Here is a 12,485-nt window from a genome sequence, read left to right on the forward strand (position 1 = left end):
CTGGCATGAAGAGAGGATGTGATCAGAATGAGCAGAGTACAAACAGACGTATTGTTTCACCTTGCGTCACTACTTTGCAGAGTGTAATGCAAATATGAACCAGATTTTGATTCAATGTGAACTTCAGAGCAATCAACACCACCATGGTTTCTACACACACAGATATAAACAGTATACAGATAAGGCAGAGTGGGGAAACCTGGGACAGTTTGTATTCCCATAAATTAATTTCAACCAATCAGGATTTAGATTACAGGGTTAGGGTTTAGATTACATCAGAAGTTAGATATTGTCCCTGAGAGTAACCTCTTTCCTTTGGCACCACGAAGCTGGACACTGCAGTAAGGTCTGTGCAGTTGAACATGTTTATCATTCAAATTATTTTTACACCATTTTGATTGGCTGAGTGATCTGCAAATAACTGCCTACAAATAATGGTCTGCTCATGCACAGTTATTTCGCACTTTTGTCAACATGGCTCACTTCTCTAAATTGACGGACAATGAGTTGGCTCCTTTACTTGAAAGTAAAAGCAGTGAAAATACAAACAAACTTTATGATCAGTATTTTAAAAAAAAGTTGTTTGAATGATAAAACAATCATTGAACTCGGTTTTCACACAATATTGCGATTTGTTAGTGTCTTGCAAGCAATTATTTGCCTCTGCCTTCGGCATCAACAAATAATTGCTTGTTCACCGCTAACAAATCACAATATTTTGTTCAACCTTGTCCAATAATTGCTTATTGCCAACCAAAACTTGTATTTTCAACTTCACTTCCATTCTATGGTGTAAGGTACACTGGTGAATTTGAGATTTGTTATGAATTAAAGTATGTAGCCACGAGTTACCATATGTAGTTGTTATCATCACTGCTGGGCTTGAAGCGAGCCATTTTTGGTTGACTTGTCCGGAATTGCATCAGTAGGGTAGCCAGTTCCTTTCTGTGCACGCATACATTCACACCTATGGGCAATTTAGAGCAACTGCATGTCTTTGGGCTGTGGGGGAAACCAGCGCACCCGGAGGAAACCCACACAGACACAGGGAGAACATGCAAACTCCACACAGAAAGGCCCCCGTTGGCCACTGGGCTCAAACCCAGAACCTTCTTACTGGGAGGCAATAGTGCTAACCATTACACCACTGTGCCGCCCCATCATGTGTAGTATTATTTATTAAACTTAAATTCTGGGGGAAAAAAAAAAAAAACTTTTAAGGATTTTTTTTTTCAAAATGGCCAGATGGGGAGAGTTGGGACAGTTGATCATGTTACAGGTTTTTTCTTATGGTTTACAAATATAAACTTGTTCAAAAATGTTTGTGAAAAATATGTGCCCCTGCATGTGGATTAAAGTGCTGATGACACGTTTTTGACATCTTTGGCAATGTTTTATAACATAAAAAGTAATTCCCGATGATCCATATATTAATTCACGAAGGCGCCTATTTTACAAGTTATGATAAAAAACGTGGCTATTTGGGCAAATTTGACAGGGCTGCAGCACCCAGGAGACGAAAGAGGAGGAGGAGCTATATGACGTCAACGAAAGAACCTTCCTCCTAACTTACCAGTTTGTTGTTGATGCGACAGGTGTTCAGTTTGTCATTATTAGTATTATTATACATTATTATATATATAAGTTATTATGCCTTCACGTTGTGTTGCCGGCTTTTGCTCCAAAACCTACAAGGATGGGGTAAGTTTATTCAAGTTTCCCAGAGATCCCGAGCTGCATGCGAAGTGGGTGAAGCAAGTCAGGCGCACTCGTGACAAGTGGGAGCCCTCACCAACATCCGTCCTGTGCTGTGAACGCTTCGATTTGGATTGTTTTGACACCCTTCCCAGCTTAAAAGAATCTCTTGGGTGTGCAGTTCAGCACAAACGTGTGTTACTACCATCAGCAGTGCCTACACAGTGTTGCCAGATTGGGAGGTTTCCCGCCCAGTTGAGCGGTTTCAAGTGCATTTTGGTGGGTTTTGAACATATTTTGGGCTGGAAAACGTCAGCAGTATCTGTTGCCAGATACTGCTGACGTTTTCCAGCCCAAAATATGTTCAAAACCCACCAAAATGCACTTGAAACCGCCCATCTGGGCGGGATTCCTCCCAATCTGGCAACACTGCCAGTATTCCGCAGGGGGTCTACTAGTAGCTATGCCGGATCCAAAGACAGTCCTCCTGTCATAACATGTGTTGTGAAACGACATAAGATAAAGGTACGTAGAGCTATAGATTCTACATGATAATCATAAATGTAATCATAAAGTCGGCGTGATATCAGTCATGTATTTGCTTGTGAAAGCTTGCGGCTTTCATGTAACTGCCGCCTAGCAACGAGAGGCAAAGGGTAAAGAGGGTAGGCTATCATAGATTCTATTCGGAAGAGATCAACACAATTCTAGACTCCCAGAAGAGGAAGAGCTAGCACTAGAGAGTTCACCGGCGTTTTCATGCGCCATTTCCATTGAGTAGAACCAGAGTAGAACAGCCAGTGAACCGCAGCGTGTTCTTCCGCTGACGTCACAGCATGGCCGCGAGCCACGGACCCAGTTTTCTTGTGCTGTGCAATTAAAAGTTGGATATTTGCGTAACAACAGCTTCTTTTCACGTAATTATAACAGAAATCTAACATGTTTGCCATGTTGTATAGTTTATTTAAGAAATTGCATAGAGTCATGTTCGTGTCATCAGCCCTTTAAATTTATTTCATTCCTTCCTGAGAATGGATCTGTTTTGTCTCATCAGGTTTTGGGTAAACTGACATTTTTCTATCGCTGGATGAGCATTGTGTGTGCATACAGTTCATATGGGACAAGTTCTGATAATAAATAAAAATTAAACATGTAGGCCTGGGTATTTTATTTTTCTTCCACGTCTCCCAATATAATGTCCCATGTCTCCCCTCAATGTCTCATGTCTTCCCACAAAAACACATTGACAGAAAAAGTGAAGCCTGAAGGCCAGTATATGTGACAATCTGAGAAACTAATGCTGTGGTAAGAGGGTCGAATAAATACTCGCTAATGCAATATGAATGTGACGCTACCTGCCAAGAATTTCACACAATCTATAAAAGCTGAAAACTTGTCCCAAGTCTCCCCGCTGTCCCCTATATTCAGTATATGCATATACAGTACCAGTCAAAAGTTTGTATACCCCTACTTATTCATAGGCTTTTCTATATTTTGACTGTTTTCTACATTGTAGAACAATACTGAAGACATCAAAACTATGAAATCACATATGGAACATATATGGAATTATGCGGTAAACAAAAAAGTGTTAAAAAAAACAAACCATGTTTCATATCGGTATATTAGATTCTTCAAAGTATCCAGTGTTTATCTTAATGACGCTTTGCACACTATTGTTATCATCTTAACCAGCTTCATGAGGTCATCACCTGGATGCTTTTCAATTAACAGGTGCCTTGTCAAAAGTTAATTAGTGCAATGTCTTGCCTTATTAATGTGTTTGAAACCATCAAACAGTAAATAATAAAAATACAGTAAATAGCCCTATTTCACAACTGTAGTAATCCATTTTATGTCAAGAACCGCTCAAAGAGAAAGTAAAGAGAAACAACATCCATAATTACTTTAAGACATGAAGTGACTATTAATTAATAAAAATAAAGAAAAAGCACCGAATCGGAAGGTGCGTCCAAACTTTTGACTGGTACTGTACATGCACTGGTTTTACACAACACACCTTCTCGACAAGCTCCTGATTTCTCTGGTATAAGGCCTGCTTCTCCTCAATCCACTTTGTATCCTAAATAAAACAAACAAACAAAGAAACAAAAAACAGTAATTATGAAATGCCTGGAAAAGCCATCGGATGTCACCATGACTGATCTCTAGCAAATAGCCAAAAAAAAAAAAAAGATTTTGGGTTTGAGCCAAAATTGGGTTTTCCTGCCTAATTGAACTGAAATTGACACTCGTGTTTCTGACTTCCGGTTTTTAAAAATATCATTCCGACCACTAAGATCTCAATATTTTTCATCGAAACAACTACAGTTATATTCTAAAATAGTTATTTATTTACAAGAACCAGTTTGATTTGAAAAAATAAGTAGGTAAAGTTATGAAAACTCATTTCAAAGTCTCCCGTGAATCATAACATCAAAACTAGCTGATGGAAAATTTTGCTGAATATGTCATCAGAAACAGTGAGAGCGAGAGAACATCCCTATAAAACTTATCTGACTGATATTCACGAGTAATCGAGTCAGAAACCAATCAGAAGAGAGAGAGCCTGAGCGCTTTACTGTGACTCAAAAAGCACTGGCAGTTTCCCAACATCATGCAAGCAGAGTTTTTACTCTGTTGTACCAATTTCAACCTGCTGTTACTCCCAAAGTACTGAGCAGATCTTAAGGAGATGAATTTCTTTGGAAAGCAAAGATTATAAGCTTTTTAATGATAGCATTCATGAAAGAAAATATTCAAGAGTTAACCAAGGACAGATTTGGAAACTTAGATGAGCGTCTGCATGCACAATTTTCACAGAACGGTCAGTGAGCATCTGATATGCCTACTATACAATACACCTCATTAATGTATTTATTTCACCAGAATAATGGAGGAATGGTTTTGCTTACTTATAGAAATATAGAAATTCTAAAGGGTTCACAAACTTTCAAGCACCACTGTATGGTGCTTGAAAGTTTGTGAACCCTTTAGAATTTCTATATTTCTGCATAAATATGACCTAAAACATCATCAGATTTTCACCCAAGTCCTAAAAGTAGATAAAGAGAACCCAGTTAAACAAATGAGACAAAAATATAATACTTGGTCATTTATTTATTAAGGAAAATGATCCAATATTACATATCTGTGAGTGGCAAAAGTATGTGAACCTCTAGGATTAGCAGTTAATTTGAAGGTGAAATTAGAGTCAGGTGTTTTCAATCAATGGGATGACAATCAGGTGTGAGTGGGCACCCTGTTTTATTTAAAGAACAGGGATCTATCAAAGTCTGATCTTCACAACACATGTTTGTGGAAGTGCATCATGGCACGAACAAAGGAGATTTCTGAGGACCTCAGAAAAAGCGTTGTTGATGCTCATCAGGCTGGAAAAGGTTACAAAACCATCTCTAAAGAGTTTGGACTCTACCAATCCACAGTCAGACAGATTGTGTACAAATGGAGGAAATTCAAGACCATTGTTACCCTCCACAGGAGTGGGCGACCAACAAAGATCACTCCGAGAGCAAGGAGTGTAATAGTCGGTGAGGTCACAAAGGACCCAGGGTAACTTCTAAGCAACTGAAGGCCTCTCTCACATTGGCTAATTTTAATGTTCATGAGTCCACCATCAGGAGAACACTGAACAACAATGGTGTGCATGGCAGGGTTGCAAGGAGAAAGCCGCTGCTCATCTGGAGTTTGCTAAAGGTCATGTGGACAAGCCAGAAGGCTATTGGAAAATGTTCTGGAATGGCCAAGTTAAAGTTCTGACCTTAATCCAATCGAAATGTTGTGGAAGGACCTGAAGCAAGCAGTTCATGTGAGGAAACCCACCAACGTCCCAGAGCTGAAGTTGTTCTGTATGGAGGAACGGGCTAAAATTCCTCCAAGCCGGTGTGCAGGACTGATCAACAGTTACCGGAAATGTTTAGTTGCAGTTATTGCTGCACAAGGGGGTCACACCAGATACTGAAAGCAAAGGTTCACATACTTTTGCCACCCACAGATATGTAATATTGGATCATTTTCCTCAATAAATAAATGACCAAGTATAATATTTTGTCTCATTTGTTTAACTGGGTTCTCTTTATCTACTTTTAGGACTTGTGTGAAAATCTGATGATGTTTTAGGTCATATTTATGCAGAAATATAGAAAATTCTAAAGGGTTCACAAACTTTCAAGCACCACTGTGCATCTGCAGAACTCATTTAGCGTCACTGTTTCCACTTGTTCTGTCTCCTCCCAGGCAAGTGACTGAAGGGAAATGACATCTTTGTCCTGTATGCTCTGTCAGATCGACACACTCCAAGTCCACTCACACACACTCGCTGGAAAGCAAGAGCACTGTGCCTCCCCAAGCAATTTATCAGACAGCTATCTCTCAGAGCCCAGAGTGAAAAACTGCAGCCGTGCTCTCTTAAATGACATTCAGAGCGGTTTTTTTTTTCATAAGAGCAATCTATGAGGCTGTTTCCATGGTAATTTCTGAAAGTGTGTGTATGTGGGTGAGAATTTAAAAATGAGTCTCGATAGAACACTTCTCAGTATTGAGGAAATCTTTTCATGACTGCAGCCATGGTGGCCATGTGGTCAGTAGTTGAGGCGTGTTTAGAGATGCTGCAGGATTACCTGGCCCTGCTGACTCAGCACACACTCCAGGTCTGTTATTCTGCTCTTGTAGCGGTTTAGCTCTGCCTGCAACTGCTCTCGTATCTGCACAAGACAAATAGTTACATCGCTCAAGGTTGCGCAAAAAATGAAAGACTGAATCTCATCTCATCTCATTATCTCTAGCCGCTTTATCCTTCTACAGGGTCGCAGGCAAGCTGGAGCCTATCCCAGCTGACTATGGGCGAAAGGCGGGGTACACCCTGGACAAGTCGCCAGGTCATCACAGGGCTGACACATAGACACAGACAACCATTCACACCTACGGTCAATTTAGAGTCACCAGTTAATCTAACCTGCATGTCTTTGGACTGTGGGGGAAACCGGAGCACCCGGAGGAAACCCACGCGGACACGGGGAGAACATGCAAACTCCACACAGAAAGGCCCTCGCCGGCCCCGGGGCTCGAACCCAGACCTTCTTGCTGTGAGGTGACAGCGCTAACCACTACACCACCGTGCCGCCCAAGCCTGAATCTATTTACTCTTAATAATAAACAGCCTTACATTTCAGCTGCAATAAAGCTAGATAAACTCTGATATACACTCGGGTAGCAATGACGGGCCATTTTTTAAAAGTAGTTGTCACACAGTGTTGTGTAATGTATCAAATGAAAGAGTGTGAAGATCTGAATGGAAAACGTGTTTAATTTTGGAAATATGTCTTAAAAATGACATCTTTGTTCTGTATGCTCAGAACATTTTTTTTTTATTAAAAAAGGGGCGGCACGGTGGTGTAGTGGTTAGCGCTGTTGCCTCACAGAAAGAAGGTCCGGGTTCGAGCCCCGTGGTCGGCGAGGGCCTTTCTGTGTGGAGTTTGCATGTTCTCCCCATGCCTGGTGGGTTTCCTCTGGGTGCTCCGGTTTCCCCCACAGTCCAAAGACACACAGATTAGACAAAATACCCAGCCTCTGGGTTTGGACAAGACAGTGCGTACTTAGTGCCAGTCCCAAGCCAGGGGAGGGTTGTGTCAGGAAGGGCATCTGGTGTAAAATCTATGCCAAATTTGAAGGCCCAGTGTGAGATTAGTGTGAACTGAACTGGTTATTAACCTTCTGGAAAAAAGAAAATAATAATTTAAGGGCGGCACGGTGGTGTAGTGGTTAGCGCTGTCGCATCACAGCAAGAAGGTCCGGGTTCGAGCCCCGTGGCCGGCGAGGGCCTTTCTGTGTGGAGTTTGCATGTTCTCCCCGTGTCCGCGTGGGTTTCCTCCGGGTGCTCCGGTTTCCCCCACAGTCCAAAGACATGCAGGTTAGGCTAACTGGTGACTCTAAATTGACCGTAGGTGTGAGTGTGAATGGTTGTCTGTGTCTATGTGTCAGCCCTGTGATGACCTGGTGACTTGTCCAGGGTGTACCCCGCCTCTCGCCCGTAGTCAGCTGGGATAGGCTCCAGCTTGCCTGCGACCCTGTAGAACAGGATAAAGCGGCTAGAGATAATGAGAATGAGATGTCTTAAAAAAAAACCAAAGTTATGAATATTTGAAAATCCAGTGTTTTATAAAATTTCAATTTCAGTCTGTTGCCCCGGTCACAAACCAGCAATCATTTTCCACTGGTTTAGTTTTCCATTCATGAGGAAAAAAAAAAAACTCAATCAGAAAATAACAGACCAAAAAGCTAAAAGTAAAGAGATTCAGATTTTTGAGTATCGGGGGAAGAATTACAGATAAAGACTTCTTCTTGTAGATCACAATTCTGCACCTAGAAGGCGTAAAAGTAATACATCAGTGAAATTGGTCCATCCTTTGAGTTTAAACATAAATGCCAGACTTTAGCGGGTATATTCACTTTAAACTGTGGACACCGAGCAATGACGGTGGTGCTCGAATGTGCTGTGTATAAGAGCGTCAAAGTTTTGTTAATTCTCTTCAAGACAGTATTACTGATATTTATACACCTTCTCATTTTTTTCTTCATGAAAAAAAAACATATTAGGAAAATCATTGATTGATTTTTTAGGAAGGATACAAAATTTTCCAGCCCTGTGATGACCTGGCGACTTATCCAGGGTGTACCCCGCCTTTCGCCTGTAGTCAGCTGGGATAGGCTCCAGCTTGCCTGCGACCCTGTAGAACAGGATAAGGCGGCTAGAGATGATGAGATGAGATGAGACAAAATTTTCCTCGGTGATCCGATCTTTCGCAGGCACGAGACAGCAAAGTGTTCAGCCGATTTTATTGGAAAAATCAAGTCAACATGAGAGATTCGACCATGGGAATCATGAGGTGGGAATCATGAGTTTCAAGCTGATTGAACCAACAGTGAGTGAGCTGGAAGCAACAACACACACAGACCGGTGATGAATATCATGAAACAACCCAAGATGGCTGCACCCATGAGTTTGGTGTATTGCATCGAACAACGTTAAAAAAAAAACAACACTAAAGTAAAAGGTCATCACAACACTGCACAAAATTAACAATATATTCCGTAAATATGTTATTTATTCTTGAATCAACACTAGGTTTATATGAACACTTTTAAACGTCTTTCGAGAACATGCTATTCTCCCATACAAATGTACGGGAGGTTCATCAGCGCAGCGGCGCACTGTCAAGCCTAACTAGGGTCCAAAATTAAGAAGGAAATTATACTAACTATACACATTATATCACATTGTAGTAATTTACCTTAACTTCTTTTTCAGCATCAAAAGTTCCTCCGACCTGTTCCTGGAGCAGGGCATAGGCACGCTGCAGAGCCTGGTACTCCATGGTCAGCTGACGGAACCTGAGCTCAGTCTCCTCTTTAAGCATTCCCTGCAAATATTGCACATATGAGTGAGGAGCAATGCGCACAAATGCACAGAGCAGCTCTATCACAAAGAAATATGCACATAGGCACACAACCTCCTCATCCATCATATCATCGTCAGGTGTACAGGGCGTTCGGTCTGTATGGTAGGACATGGACGAGCCATCAGAGTCTATGGAGGCTTCTTCGTCATAGCCAAAGAATGTCTCAATCACTGGCTAAAGGAAAGAAAAGGACAACAGAGAGAGAAACTTTAAAATGTTGCCAAACATATTATCCATCCATCCATTTCTATCTCACTTTGTGGAGGAAAATGGAGCCAATCCCAGCTGACTTCAGGTGAGAGGCAGGGTACACCCTGGGCAGATCAGCAATCTATCTCAGGGCTAACACAGAAATGAACGACCATTCAAACTCACATTCACACCTATTCTTGGGTTTCAGTCACGTGACTTTTCTTAGCGATTTCACTTCCGGTAAAACAGCTGGTGGTCTAGCAAAACAAAATGGCTGCCATAGTGCAAACACCTAGCGATAAGTTATCAGAGTACGCTCGTAATCTAGAAGCCACTGCTGGCTTTAGATCTATTCAGAAGATTGCTATGTGCAATGGAATCGACCCCTACAGTCTGGGAAAGAAGGATTTGTCCTACGATCTCAAAAACTACCCTTCAGTCGAGTTCCCCGACATCTCGAACTATCTGGTGTTGCAGACGTCCTTCTACACCGCAAAACAGATGAAAGTGTGGAAGAGTATGGAGGCTTACAACTTTTTTGTACGTGGCTGGGTAAAGGACCTCGCTTTCAAGTCGCTGCCGAATGAAACCTGTATTGTTTTTGCCCATGTAAGTATGTTTTTTTTAGATTTTCGTTCACGTCTTTACAACGAAGCGCTGCAAGTTGAAGTGTAAACAAACAACAGTTTGCTTGATTCTCACTTGTGTTGGCTCTTATCTCTCAGCTAAATCATTCACAAAGATCATCAGAAACCCCTTTAAAGACCTGGATCTTAGTTAAACAAGACGGAGAAGTGATCACGGCGCATTGTAACTGTACGGCTGGGGAAGAATTTTGTTGCGACCTTCATGCATATGGACTTTGTGAGGAGTAAACAAAGAAACAGCTGGGGACTTTAGCGCTTCGTGACTAAAAAAAGTACCATAAAATAACGACACATAGCAAGAAAAGTACTTGGAAAACACTACCGTAAGGCCATAGCTGAGAGGGAAATACAAACCTTTCACCAAGTGATCACTGCAAACTCGAGCATGCTTCGACTCGGCTCCCTTCGATTTCAGTGAGAGGTTCAAAAGCCACCTTTCTCAACGTCTTTTTGTGAAATCCTGTGTTCGTTTACCCTTTTTTATTAGTTCATGGGGAACCCTGAAGAAACTTTTATTGGTTTCGTGGTTTGATCGATTCAAACAACCTAAAACAATGCAAGCGTAAGGCATTTTTCATGCAAGCAATGCACAAACGCTTTGCCATCTGAGCTTTGGTTGACCACCAGCTAAAGTTTTGAATAACCAATGAGGCGGATGTGATGTCACGTGAAACCCAGAAATTGGAAATTCAGGCCAAGTTTACATTAGACCGTATCTGTCTCGTTTTCTTCGCGGATGCACTGTCCGTTTACATTAAAACGCCTGGAAACGCCGGGAAACGGGAATCCGCCAGCGTCCACGTATTCAATCCAGATCGTGTCTGGTCCGGTGCTGTGTAAACATTGAGAATACGCGGATATGCTGTGCTGAGCTCTAGCTGGCGTCGTCATTGGACAACGTCACTGTGACATCCACCTTCCTGATTCTCTGGCGTTGGTCATGTGACGCGACTGCTGAAAAACGGCACGGACTTCCGCCTTGTATCACCTTTCATTAAAGAGTATAAAAGTATGAAAATACTGCAAATACTGATGCAAATACTGCCCATTGTGTAGTTATGATTGTCTTTAGGCTTGCCATCCTTCCACTTGCAAGTGGTAAGTGATGCGCATGCCCGACATGCACTGAGATCTCACACACAGCGGCTCAGTCCCAAATCACTGCTCGTGCACTTCACTCGCGCGCTCTGTGAGCTGCGCAGGGCCGGAGTGCGCACCCTCCAGAGGGCACTCGCTGTTCAGGGTGGAGTGATTTGGAGCGCAGGATGCCTGCGGAGCCGAGCGTATCCGTGTATTGGCGTTGCTGTGTGCACGCGAATCGTGTATTGGTGTTGCTGTGTGCACACTAATCGTTTTAAAAACGTTAATCTGATGATACGCTGATACGGTCTAATGTAAACCCCACCTTAGAGCAGCCAGTTGACCTAATCTGCATGTCTTTAGACTGTGGAAGGAGACCAGAGAACCCAGAGGAAACCTCCACAGCAGTGTTGGAAATTAGCACTCACAATCCACCAAATGTGGGTGATTTTGCATAGTGGCAGGTGAATTTGCTTAGCCTAACAGCCACAGTGGTGGGTAAATAAAAGTAACTTCTACAAAGAAATAATGCAATTGTAACAGAACTATTTGTGACATTCCACAACGCAGATTGAATCACGAGTCTGCTTGTTCCACTTGGAGACAATCTTCCCATTAAAGTGTCGGAGTGAAATAAGAAAACTTGGATTCAATCTGGCAACTTGAGTATAGAACGCAAACTAGCACTAACTTGCGACTGACGGTTAAAGAGAATTACCTCAGGTCAAGCAGTCTAGGCTAGCGTTGCAGCAAACAAACAAACAAAAAATATTACATCATAGGGGTTTGAAGGTCTGCAGAGAAAACTTCCCAGGAGACGCAGGCCAAAGAAGTGAAGGTCAAAAAAAAAATTTTTTTTTAATGAGAAGTGGAGAAAAGCTAACGACAGAGAGTCCTGTTAATGGTTGGTGGTTTTTTTTTTAATCTGCCCAACTTATCAAATGTAACTTCCATCATTTCACAGTTGTGTGTGTATGCATGTGTGTGCGTGAGAGAGAGAGAGAGAGAGAGAGAGTCAGTCTTTGCCTCAAGTTTAAATATTTAATTTATGAAAGTATATAGGATATCTACCTAAATAATCATGCTTGAATATTGGTGCGCTTACTGTATTATTTTCCCATGCAGTTACACACTTTCAGTTAAAAGAAGAAAGTGGCTGGAAATTAATAAATAAATAAATAAATAAATGGGCGGCACGGTGGTGTAGTGGTTAGCGCTGTCGCCTCACAGCAAGAAGGTCCTGGGTTCGAGCCCCGTGGCCGGCGAGGGCCTTTCTGTGCGGAGTTTGCATGTTCTCCCTGTGTCCGCGTGGGTTTCCTCCGGGTGCTCCGGTTTCCCCCACAATCCAAAGACATGCAGGTTAGGTTAACTGGTGACTCTAAATTGACCGTAG

At 42.1% G+C, this 12,485-nt stretch overlaps 1 protein-coding gene across 19 annotated transcripts in view; it reads right to left on the reverse strand.

Annotated features, from left to right (window-relative positions):
- The window catches only part of jakmip3 (Janus kinase and microtubule interacting protein 3), a 151,688-nt gene that overhangs the window by 29,286 nt on the left and 109,917 nt on the right, over positions 1–12,485 (reverse strand). For 13 of the 19 annotated variants that reach the window (XM_060939067.1, XM_060939063.1, XM_060939065.1 and 10 more), the window contains 4 exons: positions 9,225–9,347; positions 9,006–9,134; positions 6,336–6,419; positions 3,716–3,778 (listed from right to left, as the gene is read on the reverse strand). In XM_060939067.1, the coding sequence (XP_060795050.1) occupies positions 3,716–3,778; positions 6,336–6,419; positions 9,006–9,134; positions 9,225–9,347 (399 nt within the window). Of the gene's footprint in view, positions 1–3,715; positions 3,779–6,335; positions 6,420–9,005; positions 9,135–9,224; positions 9,348–9,909; positions 9,927–12,485 lie in introns of all 19 variants that reach the window. The other 6 variants (XM_060939060.1, XM_060939062.1, XM_060939054.1 and 3 more) reach the window with 3 other exon arrangements.

The sequence above is a fragment of the Neoarius graeffei genome, chromosome 14 (assembly GCF_027579695.1).
Source record: "Neoarius graeffei isolate fNeoGra1 chromosome 14, fNeoGra1.pri, whole genome shotgun sequence".
Lineage (NCBI taxonomy): Eukaryota > Metazoa > Chordata > Actinopteri > Siluriformes > Ariidae > Neoarius > Neoarius graeffei.